General features: G+C 35.6%; 1 protein-coding gene across 7 annotated transcripts in view; it reads right to left on the reverse strand.

The window, feature by feature from the left end:
- Positions 1 to 22,129, reverse strand: part of CEP350 (centrosomal protein 350) — a 135,467-nt gene that overhangs the window by 60,650 nt on the left and 52,688 nt on the right. For all 7 annotated transcript variants that reach the window (XM_024758753.1, XM_024758756.1, XM_024758757.1 and 4 more), the window contains 9 exons: positions 19,086 to 19,196; positions 18,482 to 18,622; positions 17,126 to 17,262; positions 15,820 to 15,942; positions 12,403 to 12,572; positions 9,552 to 9,748; positions 8,756 to 8,940; positions 8,187 to 8,274; positions 695 to 841 (listed from right to left, as the gene is read on the reverse strand). In XM_024758753.1, coding sequence (XP_024614521.1) covers positions 695 to 841; positions 8,187 to 8,274; positions 8,756 to 8,940; positions 9,552 to 9,748; positions 12,403 to 12,572; positions 15,820 to 15,942; positions 17,126 to 17,262; positions 18,482 to 18,622; positions 19,086 to 19,196 — 1,299 coding nt within the window. The remainder of the gene's footprint in view (positions 1 to 694; positions 842 to 8,186; positions 8,275 to 8,755; positions 8,941 to 9,551; positions 9,749 to 12,402; positions 12,573 to 15,819; positions 15,943 to 17,125; positions 17,263 to 18,481; positions 18,623 to 19,085; positions 19,197 to 22,129) is intronic.

Here is a 22,129-nt window from a genome sequence, read left to right on the forward strand (position 1 = left end):
AGAGATAATGAAAACTAATGTGTCAATATTAATTTGTTGGTAACATAACTCTCGACTGAGAAAATCAAAGCCCTTTGTACTGTGTTTGAAATTTTCTATAAATCTGAGACTGTTTCAAAATTTAAAGTGTATTTTAAAAATCAAAGCAGTGAATATTAAGAGATTTATTTAACTGTATTGCTATATAGGCTGAGTTTTCCAACACTATATTGACACTTTACAGTATTTCAGAATAGGTCCAAATTTTTTGTCTGAATATCTCCTTTGAACCTTGTATCATTATATTAGGCATTAGAGAGCTGACAAAAGTATTATGTAAAGAGCAAAAATAATTAATTCATCCCATTAATTCTGAGGAATATATTTGGATTGAATATATTCCCATTAATTCTGAGGAATATATATTGATATTTGGATTGATAAGCAAAAACAAGGCTCTCTGTCCCAACTGAATTTATAAATGGAAAACATTTTTAAACTAATATATGACCTACATGTCCCTTTCAAAACTTGAATATCCCATGAGAGTAAAAAAAAGACTCACTTTACATAAAGGCACATACATAGAACTTTATCCTGGTGTATCACAGTGCTAGAATGAACACACCCACCATATTAGAAGATGAGGTAGAGTTAGGTATTAGCAAGCAACATGAGGCAGAAAACAAATTAATAATAATTTCATGTAATTTACCAATTTATTCTCCCCTGCAGACTTCAACTTCTCCTGAAGTTTTATGGTGGTCTGTCGGATCCTTTCTATCTCCTCCTGCTGTTTAAGAATCAGCTGTCTTTCCTTCCGAGCTGCCTTATTGGCTTCCTGAAGACGTTTAATTTCTGCCTAAAGTTTAAAGAGTTAGGAGAGGGATTGAAATTTGGAGGAGACAAGTCCAAAATAATATTTTAAAAAGAAAATCCAATCATCACATATATCAAAAATAAATACATACAGCATTTCAAGATAAAAATAATACTGAAAAATTTTTAAGCAGTGGAGGAAGAAAAAAAGTCACATAACTCCATCACTCTAAAAGAATTTAACATGATTCCTTAATTCAATTATAATTACAACAGACTGATAATTTCATATCCCTTTTTAAAACTTAACATACCCCTTTATATTTTTCCATAGTGCCATTTAGTCTTTACATTTATTTGTTTAATAACTGCATATCAAGTAAACTAATTAATGTAACCATTATTCTATTGCTAAACTCCATTCCGAATAGTGCTTTAATGCCTATAAATTGTTTCATACTATGGATTAGTTCTTTAGGAGAGATTCCAAAAAGTAGGACAAACAAGTCAAAGAGAACGAATGATTTTATGGCCCTTAGAATAGTTTCTAAAATTGCTTTCAGAAAAGAATTTTCTCCACATAAAATGCCACCAGAAACATTTAAGACTACATTGCACCAAACTCTCTCCACACAGAATATTAATGTTTCCTTTTGCTAATAGTGGGCAAAAAATGATACACTTCACTGTTAATAATAAAATTTAACAGACTGTCCATTTTTTTCATAAATTTGTTGTAATCTGTTTTCTTGTCAATAAAGTAAGCATAATAAAGATATTAATAACTTGTTACAATTTATTTAAATTTTAAAAAGAGATCTTTTAAACTATCTGAAAATGCAGAAAAGTGCACAATAAACATCTAATTCCAAAATCCCAAATTAACAGTTGTTAATACTGTCATATTTTCTCTTAGTCTTTAATTTCATAAAGAAATAAAAGATTACAGATAACACCAGTCTACAATTCCCTGCTCCAACTCCCTAGAGGTAACCACTATCATGGTATATATCCTTCCATGGTATACATCCTTTTAAAATTCTTCTACAAATATTTGTACTTACCTGCAAAAAAATATACACTGTTTGGTTTGTATGTTTTAAAATATTTTATAAGTTATATCATACATATATTTTTTCAATCTTGCTTTATTTACTAAACATTGCTTTTATATGTCTCCATGTTGATTTGCCCCTAAATGCTGCATAAATTTACACTGGAGGTATACAGATTTCATGTATCTATTACCTCTATGGTTAGATAAGGTTGTTGTCTACTATTACAAACAATACTATAATCAATAGCCTTATACTTTTTCTCTACTTGGGCACGTGTATGAATTCCTCTCAAGCACCAGTTCTCGAAATATGGTCCAAAGACCCTGAAGCTTCTTCTTCTGGAGACTCTCAGGGTCAAACTATCTTCATAATACTAAGATAAGACATTATTTGCTTTTTCATTCTCATTCTCTCATGAGTGTACAATGGCATTTATTCACATTTTGAAGAAAATAACTATATTTTTCAAAACAAACAAAATTAGTGAAAATAGTATGTAGATGTTTGCACACCTCTTTACTGTCTGGCTTGGTTTTTTTTTTTTTTGGTTTGGGTTTGTTTTTTTTTTAAATTGAAGCATAGTTGATTTATAATACTGTGTTAGTCTCAGGTGTACAGCAAAGTGATTCAGTTATACACTAATTTTTTTTCAGCTTATTTTCCATTACAGGTTATTACAAGATATTGAATATAGTTCCCTATGCTATACAGTAAATCTTTGTTGCTTATCTATTTTATGTATCTGTCAATCCCATACTACTAATTTATCCCTCCCCATCTCTGTGGCTTGATTTTTTTTAAATAACACGCATTGCTCATTTGGAAAATGTTTAGTTCACTCAGTTATGCAGATCTTCCAAATGTTCACATATTTCATTATGCAATCCCCCCAAATCACATTTATTAATATCACTGTGATCTCGAAAAAACTTCTTTAGTATTAGGTGGTAGACAGAAATTTTTCAAAATTCTGACATTTGCTTGAAAGTTTGAACCTTATCATTGGCAACAAACACTGTCAATTGCCTTCTTTGAAGTGACAAGCACACTTTGTTCATTTCTGAGAAAATGACTGTCAAATACCCTAATCTGAACAAACAGAGCTTGTCTCTGAATAACTCTTTCAAGTAAAAATGGTATTCCATGAAAAATACCTGGCTAGCTCAGCTTGCAATTCAAACTATACAAATGCTTTCCCATGAGTTAATCACCTTCCTCTGGTATCTAGGAAAAGTGCTTAATTGTGGGTTTCCCATTCCTGTCACGGAGAATATGAAAACAACAAGTACTCAGAGGTCAACACAATAAAATTAATAATTTTTACTACTTAATCAGGACATTCTTTAGTAGAACTAGATTTTTTTCGCTGCAAGTATGTGGCAGTGGAAGATATAATGACTACTAGCAGTTTCATGCCCCTGCCCTGATCTGTGCTAAGGCACCAGCAGTTTTACCACCATTGTTTTTGCACCATTTAGTGCAAATGTCAACACATAAAAAGGGCAAATTCACATCTCACTATCCTTATGAAAATAGTTTTGATCTCCCTGACCCATGAAAGGGTCTCAGGAATCCCCAGAGCTCTACAGAACACCTTTTGAAAACTGCTACTAGCTTAGGCCTGAGTTTCTAAACCAATTAATGTATAATTTCACCCAATCCAAGCTTAGAAGAAAGAAAAGATTTTTTTCAAGGGGTTCTAAGGGGAAAATGTTTGCATCTCTCTTAAGAATAAGCCATAAGGTTGTACAAGTAAACTGTTCACTTTAAAATGGTTAATGGTGGGATTTCCCTGGTGGTTCAGTGGGTATGACTCCGCGCTCCCAATGCAGCGGGCCCGGATTCAATCCCTGGTCAAGGAACTAGATCCCACATGCATGCTACAACTAAGAGCCTGCATGCCGCAACTAAGAAGCCCACATGCTGCAACTAAGACCCAACACAGCCTAAATAAATAAATATTTTAAAAATAAATAAATAAATAAATAAAATGGTTAATGGTAATTTCATTTAAAAATGGTTATTTTATGTGAATTTCACCTCAAAAAAAAAAAAGAATAAGGAAAATATGTTCCTGTTGGATACAGCTGTGCAAAGATATGTGGCCAAATTCCTCATAGCCATCTCACTACATGTCAAAATAATCCCTACTGATACAACTACAGTAAGTATCTCAGTACCTATATCCTCACACTCTGGTGCTTTTACTCCTACAGGGCAACTTTCTAGGGGTAGCTGTGAGACAGGCCTGGGACCTGGGAACCTTTGCTACAATGCTGCAAAGCTTGCACCTAGACACCTCTCCTTAAGCTATAAATACAAAGAAACTATACAGGACCAAAAATAACTGCTTGCACGCTAGGGCAAATTCTGGACCCAAAAGATACAAAGAAACCAAAATAACCAACTGCCACTTTTGAAGAGCCTGGAGCAAAAGCAGAGTGCTGCGCATGCCCCCTACACACAGCACCACCTAAGGGGTGGGCAAACCACCTACGCCGCCCCTCCCTCCCGACCCCTGGACACACCCCTACCCTCACCCCACATAAGGAACCAGCTCGCTGGCCCTCCGAAGGCAGCAAGCAAGCAAGGGAACCTAGTGTTTGTTCTCACTCCCCCCTGCTACAGCAGGGGCCCCAATAAAGCCTTGCCCGAATTTCTTGTCTGGCCTCTGATCAATTTCTACTGATTAAGGAGGCCAAGAACCCTGGTCTGTAACAGCTAGTTGGATCAAAGAATACTTTTTGCACATTTACTTAAAAAGCATTCTGGCCTCCTATAAACACAGCATGCAGAAAAATTAGTCACTCAAACCCCCACCACTGGGATTGAACAGTTTGCCACATTTGTTTCAAATCTCTGTTTCAAAATTAATTCATTAGAGAGAAAACTAAACTCTACCCCAATCTCTTTTTCCATTTTCCTCTCCAGAAGTATATCATCCCTACATGTGCTGTGTACTTTTGATGCATGAGTGATTCCATGGAACATATATTACTAATTGGTGACTTTTAAAAATTTACAAGAATGGTATCATATTGTACATATTCTTTTGTGTCTTGTTTTTCTGTAATAACTAATATTATAATAAAAAAAAAAACTTTTCACCTCACTGCATGGCATGAGGGATTCTTAGTTCCCCAACCAGGGATCAAACCTGTGCCCCCTGCAGTGGAAGCGCGGGGTCTTAACCACTGGACTGCCAGGATAGTCCCAATATTATGATCTCTGGTAAGACCTACTGCTGTCCTGTTCAATACAGTAGTCAACAGCTACATGTAGCTATTTAAATTGAGATTAATTTTAAGTGAAATTAAAATTTCAGTTTCTTGGTTGCACTAGCCACATTTTAAGTACTCAAAAGCTACATGTGGGGACTTGCCTAGTGGTCCAGTGGGTAAGACTCCATGCTCCCAATGCAGGGGGCCGAGTTCCATCCCTGGTCAGGGAACAAGATCCCGCATGCATGCTGCCGCTAAGAGTTTGCATGCCACAACTAAAAAGATCCCGCGTGCCACAACTAAGACCCAGCACAGCCAAAATAAATAAATAATTTTTTTAAAAAAAAAGCTACATGTGGCTAGTAGCTGCTGTATTGGATAGCAGAGATACAGAACATTATCATTATTAAACAGTTCTTATTTTAATGCATTCTTTTTTCCTGCAGTGTTATATTCTCTTGCAGAAATATGCCCTGGCTCAGCTATTCTCTTACTGAAGAAATAGTTTCCACTTTTCCCTATATACTGTAAAAGCTTCTCTAGGATATTTACCAACACATAGAAATGCTGAGTCATAAACTGTGTCTTCAATTTACCTAGTTATAGTCAAACTGCTCTGAAAGTCGTTACACCAGTTAACACTCCCACCAGCTACAGAGAACTGCAATGACAAAAACTGAAGACCCAAGACAGTTAAGTCTTAAACTTAAGACTTAAGCCTTCAAACTCTGTCTTCACCTCAAAACATCCACCAATTCTAAAGCAGCATAGGCAAAAAGGCTAAGGAATTAAGCCAGAAACCTCTCAACAGCAGAGCAGAAATCCCCAACAGTCTCTTGTGCTGGTAAAAACGGTTAACCTGGTTTTCAACGGAAATCCCTTTGGGGTCACAACCAAGTGTTAATGCAAAGCAGAAGTAGACTGAGGTTTACCAAGTCCGCAACCCAATGCCAACCCAGCTCAGCCCCTGAGTGGAATAAAGTGAACAGCTGACCACTCTAACTGCATAGAAGAGAAAAGGATAAATCCTCTCTAGGGGAAGATAATATCATCTGGAGCCTTTGCAGTTATTTATACACAGTGTCCAGCACTCAATAAAAAAAATTACTAGGCATCTTAAGAAAAAGGGTCATATGATAATAAAAAATAAAAACAGACAATAGTAGCGGACACAAAGATGTCCAAATGATAGAGTTAGCAGATAAGGAAGTTAAAATAACTATGAATAATGTGTTCAAAAAGTAACAGAAAAAGGTCAAAAAACAGATGAAAAGGTAGAGAATTTCAACAAGAATTAAAATTTATAAAAAAGAACAAAACAGATATTATAGAACTAAAAAAGAAATCAAATTAAGAACTCACTGGATAGATTTAACAGTACACATCACGGTGCAGAAGCTATAACAAATTCAAAGACAGGTCAATAAAAACTTTCTAAACAGAAGCACAGTGGTTTTTTGTTGTAGTTGATGATGTTGTTGCTGTGGTTGTTTTACTGTTTTAAAGAATGACATTAAAACAAAACAGGGGATTCCCTGGTGGCGCAGTGGTTGAGAGTCCGCCTGCCGATGCAGGGGACGCGGGTTCGTGCCCCGGTCCGGGAAGATCCCACATGCCGCGGAGCAGCTGGGTCCCTGAGCCGTGGCCGCTGAGCCTGCGCGTCCGGAGCCTGTGCTCCGCAATGGGAGAGGCCCGCGAACCGCAAAAAAACCCCAAAACAAAACAAAAAACAAAACAGAGCAGAACAGAGACGTGGTATATTGTCCAAAGGTCTAACGTTTGTCTACTTGGAGCTTCTGAAGGAAAGGAATGAGAGAATAGGACAAAAGCAACACCTGAAGAGATAATTTTCAAAAACTGATGAAATACTACAAACAACAGATTCAAGAAGCTCTGCAACTCTAAACAGTATCAGTGCAAAAGAAACCACACCTAGGCAAATCATAGTAAATCTACTGAAAAATCAAAGACAAATTTTTGTTTATTTTTCATTTTTATTTTTCGGCCATGCCACGCAGCTTGTGGGATCTTAGTTCCCCAACCAGGGATTGAACCCGGGCCCCGGCACTGAAAGCACCGAGTCCTAACCACTGGACTGCCAGAGAGTTCCTCTTAGGACAAAGTTTTAAAAAAAATATTAAGTAATATTCCAATATATAACTCAAATGATTAAGTTCACAGATCATCCAACACAATAGCTAGTATCTGAAAACAGGTCAATAAAGGAAAAGAAAACTAGAATCTATTAAATACTTACCAGGCAACATGAAACAGATTTTACATATGTTACCTCATTTAATCCTCACAACCACCATATGAAATAAAATCTCACTCCAACAGATAAGGAAACTAAGTCTCAGAGAGTTACTTAAACTTGACCGTGAATACGCATTTGCAACAGACGAAGCTGGAATTCAAATAGTAACAACTAACATTTGTTGAGCACTTACCTTTGTGCCAAGGTTTGTTCTAAGTTATTATATGTATTAACTCATTTATTCCTCTTAACAACCCTACAAAGTATGTTATCATTATTATGCTTGGTTTATAAATAAGGAAACTGAGGAAAAGAGAAGTTAAGTAACTTTCTAAGATTATAAAACTAAAAATTGGAAGGTTTGGGATTTTAATCTAGGCAGTCTGACTCTAGAGCCTGAATTCTTAACCACTACACCATGCTGCCTCTCCAGGATACAAATGCCACGTCTTTCTGAGTCCATTAAGCCAAAATATTTGTCAATTTGTAATTCATGTCTTGAAAATCTGTTTGGAGAAACAGTAACTAAAAAATTAATCCAATTAGACTCACAAACATCTTAATTTTAAAAATATGCATATCAAAGCACAACTTTATTTTACATAGTAAATGAAGGCAGAAGGTCTTACTCTATATTGTATTCAGTTAGCAGTGAAACACAACCTTAATTTAGGAGAAATACAATAGGCTACTAAGCAACTCCTGTAATTATAGTAGTAGGTATCAACAGTGGTAAATATCAACTAAATCTCCTTTAATGTGATAGTAAGAAAAAGATCAGGCAAAATAATAGATTCCACAATCTAACTTGTCACCTTACATTCTCTTAAAGGAGTGCTTTTCCTAACATACCTTTTCTTGCTGCAACCTTAAGAGCAAACCACGTTGTTTCTTTCGGAGTGGGGGCATTTTATCATCTTCTCCTTTATCTCGTAGATGTCTGCAATTATTCCCATTGAGACAAAGATTAGATTAAATTTCTATTCTAATGTCAAGAATTCTCAACCACTAACAAATCTCTAACCCATTTAGCATTTTCAAATGTGGAAAACAGTTGCTGCATGCAGCAACTCCTAACCCAACAAATATTTTATTGGATATATGATACATGCAAACCCTAGACTATGTCCTTTAAAGATAAAATAGCTTTGAGAAATTTATAACATAGTAAAGGAATTAAGTATAAAATAACAATATAAGAGTCAGTTAAGTGATAAAAGAGAAATGCAAAGAAAATGTTATGTTTAGGATGTCTTGAAAGCAACGTGATTCAAGGATGACTGCTGTATTTCTAGCTTGAGAAACTGGGTTGATCAAATTAAATTAGATGAGGAAACAAAAACATCTCTAAAAACAAGGCATTTCCTTTTCATGAAAGGAGAAATCGAACAGTCAAAACTATGTTCGCTGAAAGAACTTACTTTTTCTGATGCTCTAGCCAGGCTAATTCAGCTTTAGTTTTCTCCTTCAAGGCCTTTTCACGGAGACGCAGGAGTGAAGACTGGTGAGCTGCTCTCATTTCCTCTTCTTTCATATACTGTCTAACCATCTCCATAGTAAATTTAGAAAAGCTGTCTTGTCCTCCTGAGAATGGCATGCTCAGCTCCTGAGTTAGAGAGTTTATGTCGTGTTTATCACCATCTAAACCTTCTGGAACTTAATTAACTTCATTAAAAGAGGTATGCACTTATAAAAATAAATTATGTATATAAAAAGGCTGCCAACCACGTAAAAGAACATTCTTCAAAAAAAAAAGGCATGTGAAAGCCAGTAACATTCATCTGCTAATTTATTCACCCAATAAAATTTTAACAAACAACTACTGTAAGCTAGGTATTGTCCCAGGGGTGTAAAACTGGGTAAGAATTTGCCCCTGTTATTCAAAAGGCTTACAATTTAATAAGAAGAAAGATATAAATGAAAATTTTTAAATGGAATACAGTGTTGTAAGGGTGAAGTAAGTGAAAAAGCTAGACATAACTTTGGCTCAGATCCTCAAAAGCCTTACATATCATTCCAAGGAATAATTTGTATGCTACTTTATAAGGAAAGCAAAGCCAGAATCTATACCAAAAATATAACATAAAATTGATTATCTCAGGAAAATCATTCTGGTAGCTGACAATTGAGTTCAAGTACAAAATAATTCCTCATACCTTTGAGAGAACACATCCACAACTATTTATGAAGTATCTCCACAGGTAAACTGAAACACACCTTGGCAGAGGACAGTGTAGTCTTTTCTGGGGAAGTTTCTTCATCAGAGTCATCATGATGGCCTCTTTTCTTTTCCATGTTAAATCTGCGATGACTCTCAGAAGGTAGTAAAGATCGAAATGATCTTTCTTCTATTTCATCTTCTGTCATGGATTCATCAAATTTCAGGGAATATTCTGTTGCAACAGAAGTTGAATCTATAATAAAAGAATATGGAGCAAGTAGATTTTATCATTATAACAGTTTTCAGTAGATATTCAATTAGTAGCCCTGAATAGCTTCCAATTTTTTTTAGCAATTATGAATAATAATGCCACAAATATTAGCATATAGATTTTTGTGTGGACATAAGTTTTCAGATCACTTGGGCAAATACCTAGGCATGTGATTGCTGGGTCATTATAAAACGCTGTGTAAATGTCTTCCAGCGGCGCTGTGCCATTTTGCATTCTCATCAGTGATGAATTCAAGCTCCTGCTGCTCAGCATCCTTGCCACCAATTTGTTGTTATTTTGGATTTTAGCTATTCCAATAGGCAAGTTATAGTATCTCATTGAGATTTTTTTTTTTCTTTTTTTTTTTGCGGTGCACGGGCCTCTCACTGTTGTGGCCTCTCCCGTTGCGGAGCACAGGCTCCGGACGCACAGGCTCAGTGGCCATGGCTCACAGGCCCAGCCGCTCCGCGGCATGTGGGATCTTCCCGGACCAGGGCACGAACCCGTGTCCCCTGCATCAGCAGGCAGACTCTCAACCACTGCGCCACCAGGGAAGCCCTCTCATTGAGATTTTAATTTTCACTTCCCTATAAATATATGATATTGAAGACCTTTCCCATGTCTATCTGCCATTTGTATATTTTCTTCAACGAAGTGTGTCTGTTCAGCTCTTTTGCGTATTTTTTAATTGGGTTGCTGATTTTCCTGATGAGTTTTAAAAGTCCTTTATACACTCTGGATGTAAGTCTTTTATCCAACGTGATTTACAAATATTTTCTAACAGTCTGTGGCTTTTCATTCTCTTAATAATGTCTCTTACAGAGCAGAAGTTTTTAGTGTTTAACAAAGTGTACCTTATCAATTTATTCCTTCATGGATTGTACTTTTGGTGTTGTACCTAAGAAATCATTGCCAAACCAAAGTGACCTAGATTTTCCCGTTTTCCTCTTCATACGAGTTTTTCAATGTTTTAATTTCTTTGGATTTTGGTTGCCCCATGAATTCTAGCCACCTTAGCTTTCTTGAAAGATAGGCGTGTTCACAGCTGGATAGCTCTATTGTCCCATCCCACAGAATCCCAGAAGTCTGAAAGCTTTCCTATATTTCATCCTGTCTCTTGCCCTTTAGTCCAAACTGGCTGTGTCTCTGCTAGTCTAACCCCATCTCTGTGCCTGGCTTCTGAGATGGCTGATTAAATCCATGGGTAATGTCTTTAGGAAGTAAACTGTCCAGTCACAACCTTGGTGTTCTCTCCAGAACTCACTTTCTCATTTTTTACAATATGCATAGGCTGAGAATTTTCCAAATCTTCAAATTCTGGTTTCTTTTTGCTTAATAATTCCTTCAGTTTATTCCTTCTCTCACATTTTACTATAAGCAGTAAGAAGAAACTAGGCTATGCCTTCAACATTTTACTTAGCAGTCTCCTCAGCTAAATATCCAAGGTCACCACTTTTAACTTCCACTTTCCACAAAACACTAGAACAAGTTCAGTCAAGTTCTTTGCCACTTTATAACAAGGACTGCCTATCCTCCAGTTTCCAATAACATGTTCCTCATTTCCAGTTTCCAATAACATGTTCCTCATTTCCAGTTTCCAATAACATGTTCCTCATTTCCACCTTTATTGGAAAACATGTTCCTCATTTCCAGTTTCCAATAACATGTTCCTCATTTCCACCTTTATTGGACTTCATCGGAATCACCTTTAATGACCAACAATCTCTGCAAGGCAGTGTAGGCTTTTTCTTGCATGAACCTCAAAACTCTTCTATCCTTTACTCGTCATCCAGTTCCAAAGCAACTGCTACACTTCTAGTGATTGTTATAGCATCACCCCAACTTCTAGGTACCAACATCTGTATTAATCAGCTAGGGCTGCCGTAACTATAGACTACTATATCCCTTTATTATATTCACTATAAAATTTACAGAAAAGAGTTTTAAAGGATGAAAAAATTTTTAATTTAAATATTTTCTTCTTACACTCCAAAGACTGTCTTGCCTATCCTGCTTTGAAGACTACGGTTCTACACTATCAATCAAAAGCACTACTTAATGACCAGTTATTTAAAAAATAAATCTAGAATGGAGGCCATTAATTTACCAACTTAATGTCTTAAAGGTGCCATTTGTTGCCAGATTCTGTTTTCTTTGCTATATTATTTACTACCTATGATTTGATACGAGTACAGCTTTAATTTATGATCCAGGAAAAGTAATGAATTTTAATCTATTTAATATATCTGATGTTATCATTTATAAGAAATTGTACCTTATTATATTGTTTAAAATTTAAAGTTCTAATAATGTATTCTCCTTTTTACGATCGCGTTACACATCTACAATAGGATAAAAGTAATTTTTTTCAGTACTGAGTATATATTCCATTCACATGCATGATCACCTAGATTTAGTCTTGCCTCCCCTCAGAATCATGACACACAACCATGTAAAATATTAGCAAGGTTACTACTGGCATGGTGTATAGCCTTCAAACAGTTTCACCTGAATACATTTAATATCAGACATAAAACCTTGCCTAATTATATTAATTAGTTCAGTCACAAGTATCTCCAAGGGTTCTGGAAGCCTCCCCAAACAATGATTATACATACATGTGCAAAGAAAGTTACCTTTCTCATCGGGAAGAGATGGTACACTATCACTTCGTAGAGAATCATCCACAGCAGTCTGGACCTGTTCATCAATAGAACTCTCCATCTTTTCACCATGAAGTTTCTTCTCATTTTCCTTACAAGATGGAACTGAAGGACTTTCTTGACGGCTGCTACCACTACTACTCCTGTTTAAGGATATTATGGAAACAAACCAGAAAAAAAAATAAAGGTAACACAATAAGGATCATAACTTCAAAGTAAACTTATCTGGCCAAGGAAATGTGCCTTATGATCAAGATATGAAATGACGAAAGATATAAAACATAAAAACGCCACGTAGACATAAGTCTGAGAAGAAACTGTTTCAGGAAAGATGAGTAGAAGAAAGGAAGGTTTCACTTTTAAATAGTCATAATGGGGAACCACTATTCTCAGGCTATCACTCTCTTTTTTCCTTTCATTTTAAAATCAATCTACTGAGAAAAGAGGCTTCTATCTGCTGTTAAATTATAAACCTCATAATTTATCGCAGTCTGCTTCAAGTCCCAACTATTCTACTGGAACGGTTCTTGTAAACTCCACCTAAACTCTAATTGTCAAATCCAATAGATAATTTCTTTTTCTACAATATCAGAGGTATGAACCTCTTATCTCCTTTTTTAAAAGTTCACTAAAGCAAATGTGGTAAAGTGTTAACACTAGGGTAACCTGGATGAAAGATATTTGGGAACTTTATATTATTTTTGCAAAGTTGTTGTAAGCTTGAAATTATATCAAAATTAAATGATAAATAAAAGCTTTCTCCTTTCTTATATTCTCTGACTCTACTCCCACCTGCTTCTCTTCCTATCTCCCTAGCAAGTTTTCCTGTGTTTCTTTCGCTTCCTTTTAATTTTTCTACCTTTTCTTAAAATGACTGTGCTTCCTAGGGTTTTGGTTTTGGTTCCTTTCTCCTTTATGCTATATACTCTCCTTGGACAATCTTATGCATCTCTATAATTTCAACTGCTATCATTTGGAATGAGTCTCAAATCTGTATCACTAGCTCCACCCTTCCCCCCTGACTTTAAGCCTCAAATTTCCAAATGCTTAGTGAACTTGTTTTCAAGTTCAGTGTTTTCCTTCCTCCCTCTTTGCTTTCCTTAATTTATCCATTCACTAAAGATAAATATATAGCCAATCATAAGCCAGGTTTTGAGATCCTCTGAATAAGCTATTTCCTCTTGTGACATGCCCTTCCTTCCCTCTCTGCCTAATGAATTCAAGACTCAGTTGAAGTAACATTTCTGCAAATTGTTTGTGGACCCCTTCTCCACTCCCAAGGAAGGTCTGTCTCTGTGTTTATACTGTTTTTTTGTGCATATTTCTACGATAGTATTTATCAGAATATTATGCAATTATTTGTCTGGCTTAATAAATGTTTTCGAAAGGATAAACTGTATAATAAAGCTATAAGGTAAAAGACAGAATGCAGGAGACTGCAAGTGCTTTGGAGTCAGTAGGATATGGGGTTAATCTCAATTCTTCCACTTAGCAGTTACACACCATTCACTCAATAAACATGTAGTAGACTGCCTACTATGTGCCAGGCATTTCGTTAAGCTCTGGCGATACAAGAATGACACAGTCTTCATTAGCCTACCAACAAGTGTGGGTAAAGATGTGGAAAATTTTTATATTCCTGGTGAAAATGTAAAATGGAGCAGCTGCTTTGGAAAACAGTTTGGCATATCTTCAAGATGTTAAACAGAGTTACTATTATGACCCAGCAATCCTTTTCCTAAGTATATACCCAAGAGAAACGAAAACACATGACCACACAAAAACCTGTACATGAATGTACACAGTGGCACCATTCATAAGAGCCAAAAAGTGGAAACAATCCTAATGTCCATCAACTGATGGATAACTGTGGGATATACATGCAGTAGATTATTTGGCTATATAAAGGAATAAAGTACTGATACATTATAGACAAACCTTGAAAACATTATGGTAAGTCAAAGAAGCCAGTAGCAAAGAACCACACTTTGTATGATGCTATTTATATGAAATGTCCAAAACAGATAAAAATCCATATAAAATAGAAATAGAGAGTAGATTAGCTGTCACCAGAGGCTGGAAAAGGACATAAGAAGTGACTGTTAATGGGTACAGGGTTTCTTTTGGGGATGATGAAAATGAAGCCCTCAAAGAACTCCAAGTCTAGTCTACAAGTGATAAGTAAAGGAGTGAGAATATAGAAGGTGATAAAGGCTGTAATAGTTACACGGAGTGCTGTGGGAGAACACAGAAGGGATCTCTAAAGCAGATGAGGGGTAATACTGATTCTTAAAGGGCAAGTAAAAGTAAACTAAATGAAATGGAGCGGGGAGGGTCCAGAAAGAAGGTACATCATATGTAATGGCACAGGAGACAAAGAGAGCATGGCTCTTCAGAGAAATGGAAGTAGTTTAGAACCAGTAGAATATGGCAAGAGGGGAAATGCCAAGTGACAGGGCTGGAGATGGACTAAAGACTCAGTAATAAAGGGACTTTCACACTATACTAAGTGGCTCTGAGGAAACACTGAAGGTTTCAAACAGGTAAGTAACCAATTGGCTGCAAATTTTAGAAAAATCACTCTGGTTGCCATGTGGTTAATGTATGAAGTGGGAAAAGGTTACAGGACAGGGAAACCTATTAGGAGTCCACTGCAGTAACTCAGATGATGGCCTAAATTAAGTGTCAGTGAAGGTTAAATGAAAGTCATATAGTTCCAGACACAGAGTAAGTACTTAATAACTGCTGGTACTTACCCCACATTAATCTTCATGTTTTTTAGTCTCATGATTTAATTTTTAAATTGAGGTTTTAGTATATTTGACAATATAGGTATCCTACCTCTAAGAATGCTGGAAAGAGGCCTCTAAAACCTTTTAATCCAAGGACAGAACCACAATTAAAAATTATAGATGTTAATACTTGTGCCAAGTACAAGGACAAAGTATTCAATCTTCTTTCATAATGATAAAAATTAGTACATACAGAAATGTCAAAAAATATGGATGTCAGCAAAGCAACGTGCTTTAGAGCCAGACAAACCATGGTTCAATTCCTTGGTGTGCCACTAGCTATGTGACTGTGGGTGAGTTTCTTAAGGTCTTCATGAACCTCAGTTCCCTTATCTATAAAAAGAGGATATCTGTCTTGGAAGATTGTTGTGAAGATTAAATGCAGGAAGAACAACTTACACAGTACTTGTACAATGTCGACTGTCAAGGAATGGTAGCTATTATTACATGGAACAACTATTTTGTAAATCAGCTAATTAAATGGGGGAAGCCAGAACAGAAGGGAAGACACTATTTCGCTTAAAGAAACAAGATTAAGGAATCCAACACAAGCAATGTCTAAGCCATTTATCAGACTTTATTAAATCAGTCTTTTTACCTTCTATCGCGATTCTTGTGTCTTGAAGACTCAGAATAACTATCATATGAAGGAGAAAACTTCGGATGCTTGGAGTCAAGGGTCCCTTCTTTACTCTGAGAGAGTGGGCCAGATTGGATTTTCCTACAAAGAAAATAAAAACTGATTAAAACATTTAAAGTCTCAAACAAGAGAAAGATTTTTAAGTACTGCTTAATATTAACATGAGATAAAATCTTGAATGAATAGAAATTATGAAATAACTGTTGCAAAGTATTCGAGAAAGAAAGGCATTTGCTCACAGAAAAGTGTACAACACATTAAAGAATATCTTCTATTTATTAGGAGAAATAAACACAAATCACCCCAAGTATCAATGAATGTGGATAGAGAATTAAAATCTATGAATTAGAGACAGTCAAAATGTGATGTAAAAAAATACACATATGGGACTTCCCTGGTGGTGCAGTGGTTAGGAATCCGCCTGCCAGCGCACGGGACATGGGTTCAAGCCCTGATCTGGGAAGATCCCACATGCTGCGGAGCAGCTAAGCCCGTGCACCACAACTACTGAGCCTGCACTCTAGAGCCAAGAGTCATAACTACTGAGCTCACGTGCCAGAGCTACTGAAGCCCGCGCTCCTACAGCCCGTGCTCCGCAACAAAAGAAGCCACCAAAATGAGAAGCCCGCACACCTCAACGAACAGTAGCCCCCACTCGCCACAACTAGAAAAAAGCCAGCGTGTAGCAACGAGACCCAACGCAAACAAAAATAAATAAATAAAATAAATTTATTTTTAAAAAGTACACATAAACATGACATCATCCAGCCCTGCCTAAAAAACTCTCCAATGACTTTACATTGCTCCTAGAATAAACTCCAAAATCCATAAGATCTGAAAAGTTCTATCATAATCTGATCCCTGCATCATCTCCTACCATTCTCCTCTTTGCCCTTTGCCCCCAGTCACTTTGGTCTTCCTTCATCTTCTCCTCCACCTTTGCATGTATTGACCTGCCTATATTCCTTACCTCCTTTACATCACTGACTCCCTTTCATCCACTAGATCTCACCATAAGCTTTACTTCCTCAGGAAAACCTTCTCTGACCTCCTTGCTATTCAAACTCCTTTGTTGTATATCTCAAAGACGTATGTTCCTTTCTTTCATAATGCTTAATTTGTAAGTGTTCATTCACTTAAAGGATATTTGATTAATGTCTCTCTTCCCCACGAGACTGTATGCCCATAACTGTATTTCCAGTACCCACAACAGTGCCTGGGACATGATACTCATGACATATTTGCTGAATGACTGGATATTAACCTATCTGTTTCAGCTCTTGTCCTTAGTTGTTTCACGAAGTCTGGAGCATACTGCCGCTGGTGGTCATATAGCGTTGCTAGGGGAGCTCCTGAAGCAGTGATGGCATCTGAGATATGAGTTCGAGTCAACTCTGCCATCTAAATATGAACACACACAAGGCAAAGTAGATATAAAAAGGTTACATCACAGAAGAACTGAGAGTGAGCAGAGTGTCTTAGAAAGATCACTGGATTGAGAGCAAGCAAATTCTGCCATATTAGGTAAAATGTTGTGGGCATGTCATTTAGACTCTTTAAATTTCAACAACTTCCTTATAAAAATAGAGCTAGACCACATGATTTCTAAGGTTTCACCCAGCTATAACAATCTATGAATTATTAGACAGAAAACCTTCAAATCCAAAATAAGCCACAGTAAACCAAAAATTAAATCTTCCTTCAAGAATCAATTCAATTAGAACTTCCTATCTAAGTCTTTTCTGACCAACAATGTGAAGTACATCTTCCCTATGCTTAGCCATTATTGCCATATATTATTCATCTGGTATTTATTCAATCACTGCTTTGACGAATTGAAGTGTTTTTGAAATCTCTGTTAATTGTAATCTAAAATTTTCTTGAGAAAAGAGACTTTATACTTATTTGCACAACCCCATGGTACCCATCATATAGTAGGTTCATGGCTTTTTAATAACAGAATCATTTCACAAACAGTCCTAAATAGTAACTGCTAAAATAAACTGTAACTTTATAGATTATGATATCCTATATAGAGAAAGCAGTAAAACTATTTCTGGCTTTATCTTTGGTATAATCAAAAAAAAAAAGGACACTAATATCACTCTGGGTAACAATGAAACATCTTCATACAAAACAGATCCATGGCTCCGTGGGACTAAGATTGGGGACTGACTGCAAAGGGCATGAAAGAATATTTCCAATACTCTTAAAAGTTTTATTTCTTGATTATGGTGGTGTTCAGAGGAATAGATACGATAAAGAAATATATATAGATACCTATATCCATCTGACAAAACTCATAAAACTGTATACTTAAAATGGATATATTTTATTGTTTGTAAATTACACATCAATAAAATTGATATTTTTTTAAAAAGCTTACTCAGGGGCCAAAATATAGAGTTCTTCTGCATCTTTTTTCTGCCCCCTATATCGTTCACATGGACAACACACTACAATAAATGATGCCTCATTTCTATAGGGTATGGCCCTCATTGAAAGTCACTTATCAAAAGTATGCATTTGCTAGATGTTAGAAACCCATGACTGCTAAGACCAAAGGTAATCAGACTGACTAAAAAGAACTAAAAGGAAAAGCGTTCTCGGTGGCTCTCACCTCACAGATTTGGCGTGCTGCATCTGTGGTCAGGCGAGCAGTCTCTGTTTGCTGAGCAGCTATCTTACAAGTTGCTTCCTGCAGGACTTCAGTTACATCCCATTGTGATTTAACCACCTGCTGCAATGATTCCGCATGGACCTGTTAATAAAAGAGGGTGAAAAGAGAACTTACTTTATGTCTCAGTCTCATCCTACCCACATTAGTTTTAACTTGTAAATTTGTTTCATGGATCAAATGCCTTGAGGAAAAAAAACCCCAAAACCTTTGACTACTATCTTGATTTCATGTCTTAAAATTTAGATTTTAAAATCTGGAATCTTAAAATCACTGCTGAAGTTTAAGTCTTAACGCCACTGTTCACAAGTTGATGTGTCTGTAGACAAGTAACTACTGTGTACCTCAGTTTCCATTTCTCTAAACTGGGGATAGGCCTTGGCTACTTAATTTCACAGGGTTGCTACAAGAATCAAATGACATGAAATTAACTCATATGGTATAATGTACTAAAACATTATTATTTACATCTTTCCTTTTTATTCCTATATAACTAAAAGAATACTAAAGTGATTTCAAGGATAGAAATTTGCAAAAGAAAAGCTACCTGAGCTGCTTTGCTTCGGGTTTCTTCTAATTGTCTCTGACACTCCAGAGCCTCTTGTTCAGCCTTCAATTTCAAAAGGGCCAAGTCTCTTTCATGGCGTTGCTGCTGTGCCTTCAAAATAAAGAAATGATCAACTATTAATTCTAAGACACTAAACTATTTCAATGCAGAAACTAAATTAAATAGAATGCTGTTTTCCTAACACAGATCTTTTGACGCAACTAATCAGAGCCTAAAGGAAAGACAGGAAATAGCGAAGACATCAACCATTTATCATTTATCTAAATATTTAGTGACCACCTACTGTGTATCAAATAATGTAGTAATATAAAAAATTTCCAAGACATGCAGGACTAAGAACTCATATCAAAAAGCTGGTTTAAAAGAAAAGCTATGGTACCTAACTCTTTGGAGGAGATTAAAACATCCTAAATATAAGAATAAAGATAATGCTTCACACCTCACAATTTTATGATTCCTTTATTTTGACTTTGAAGGAGCAGCTTCATAAAAATATTGCCCTCCAAAACGTCTCCTTCTTAACAGGACTCTTTCTTACAATTATTCCATACGATGTTATCTATAAATTTATATATTTTCATTTCTTCTGGTATAGTGCTAAATAATATAGGTTCTCTAAAGGTGGTAAGGCTGTATATAAAGTCATACAATGCCCTGTCCGTATTTGGAAACCCAGAGATATAATGTATCCCTAAAATGGTAGATAACGTCAGTGGTTTTTCAGATCTCAAGGAAAGGATGACAACTGCAATAGGGCCATTTCCTCAATCCAGTGATTTTTTTAATAAAGTTGGTATCAGCCCCTCTCCACTGTCCACCAGTGAGCATTTGGAAATGTCTGGAGAGCTTTTACTGTCACAATGAATGGACAGCACTACTGTTATTTATTGGGAGGAATGTAGGAAGGTTGAACAGTTCCATACAAAAGAACTATCTATTGGTATTTTAAGAGGAACAACTAGAAAATGAAATTGAAAAAAAAAATCATTTATTATCAAAAGACATAAAATATTTAAGAATAATTTTTAAAATGTGTAAGACTGCTACACTGAAAATTACACTGCTGAGAGAAATATTTAAAAACCTGAACAAACAGAAAAAGATACTATGTTCATGAACTAGAAGATGCAATACTGTTAAGATGTGAATTCTCCTCATACTGATCTATAGATTCAGTCATTCAAATCAAAATGCCACCAGGCTTTTAAAATTTTTTGTAGAAACTGACAAACTGATTCTAAAAGATATGCAGAAATGCAAAAACGTAGAATAGCCAAAACTATCTTGAGAAGAACAAAGTTGGAGTAATTACAGCCTGATTTCAAGACTCACTGTGGGGGAGGGATAAATTGGGAGATTGGGATTGACATATACACACTACTATATATAAAATAGAGGACCTACTATAAGGACCTACTGTGTAGCACAGGGGACTCTACTCAATACTTTGTAATGGCCTAAATGGGAAAAAAAAACCTAAAAAAGAGTGGATATATGCATATGTATAACTGATTCACTTTGCTGTACACCTGAAACTAACACAATATTGTAAATCAGCTATATTCCAATAAAAAAAATTTTTAATTAAAAAAAAGAAACAAAAATAGTATGGTACTAATAAAGCTATAGTAAAATAGTATGGCACTAGAAAAACAGGATGGTACTAGACAAATAAGTCAATGGAAAAGAACAGAGTGCAGAAACAGACCAACACATAAATGATTACTTAAATGTTGATAAAGGTACCAAGGTAATTGAAGAAAACGGTGCTAGAACAACCGAACATCCATATGGGAGGAAAGAATTTAACTTTGACCCCTTCCTCACAACCTGTAATTAACTTGAAATGGTTCACACACTTAAATATAAAAGCCAAAACTATAAAGCTTTGGGGAAAAAATAAAAGAATATCTTTGTTAGAGTACCTTAATATCTTAGGGCAGGCAAAGTTTTCTTAGAATACAAAAAGCACTACCCATAAAAGAAAAAGATTAAAAACTAGATTTCATCAAAATTAAAATCTTCTGCTCTTCAAAAGACATAGTTTAAAAAAATGAAAAGGCAAATCAAGGATGAAAAGCAATATTTGAGATATATCTGAAAAAGACTTGTTTCTAGAATATATAAAGAACTCCTACAACTCAATAAGTAAGACATCCCAATCATGAAATAGGCAAAAGATTTGAACAGATATTCACAAAAGAAGACATAAGTTTGATCAATAAATATACTAAAAGATCAATCTCATCAATCATAAAAGAAATGCAAATTAAAACCACAATGAGATACTACTTCACTCTCACTACAATACACAATGATAGCAAAGATATAATACAACTAGAACTCTCATATATTGCTGTCAGAGTATAAGATGTTACAATTATTTTGGAAAACAGAATGGCAGTTTCTTATAAAGTTAAACATACACTTAACCCAAGCAATTACACTCCTAGGTATTTAGGCAAGAAAAATAAAAATACGTGTTGTATACAGAGCATTGCAAAAAAGTGTTCAGAGCAGGAATACTTATGGTAGCCAAAAACTGGAAATAATACAAATGTACATCAACAGGAGAATGGATAAATGAACTGTGATATATTCATCAATGGAATGTTAATCAGCAAAAAACCCAAAAGCAACACCATGGATGCAATAACATGGATTAATCTTAAAAACATTATATTGCATAAAATAAGCTAAACACAACAGAGTACAAAGTATACTTCCATTTTATGAAGTTCTAGAATTGGCAAAAATAAACTATGGTGATATGAATCAGAATACTAATTGCCTCTAGGAGGGGAGATTAACTGAAAAGGGGCCTGGGTAAAACTTCTGGGTGACTGAAGTGTTCTATATTTTGATTAGGATGGTTGTTACATGTTCAAAATTCATCAAATTATACACTTAAATTCTGTGTATTTTATTATATTTAAATACTACCTCAGTTTAAAAATATATATACCAATAGCATTCCCACCGAGGAACACTGGATTTTTGTTAGCTAAGGGAAAGTCCTATTA

The sequence above is a fragment of the Neophocaena asiaeorientalis genome, unplaced genomic scaffold (assembly GCF_003031525.2).
Source record: "Neophocaena asiaeorientalis asiaeorientalis breed wild unplaced genomic scaffold, Neophocaena_asiaeorientalis_V1.1 scaffold182, whole genome shotgun sequence".
In the NCBI taxonomy this organism is placed as follows: Eukaryota; Metazoa; Chordata; class Mammalia; order Artiodactyla; family Phocoenidae; genus Neophocaena; species Neophocaena asiaeorientalis.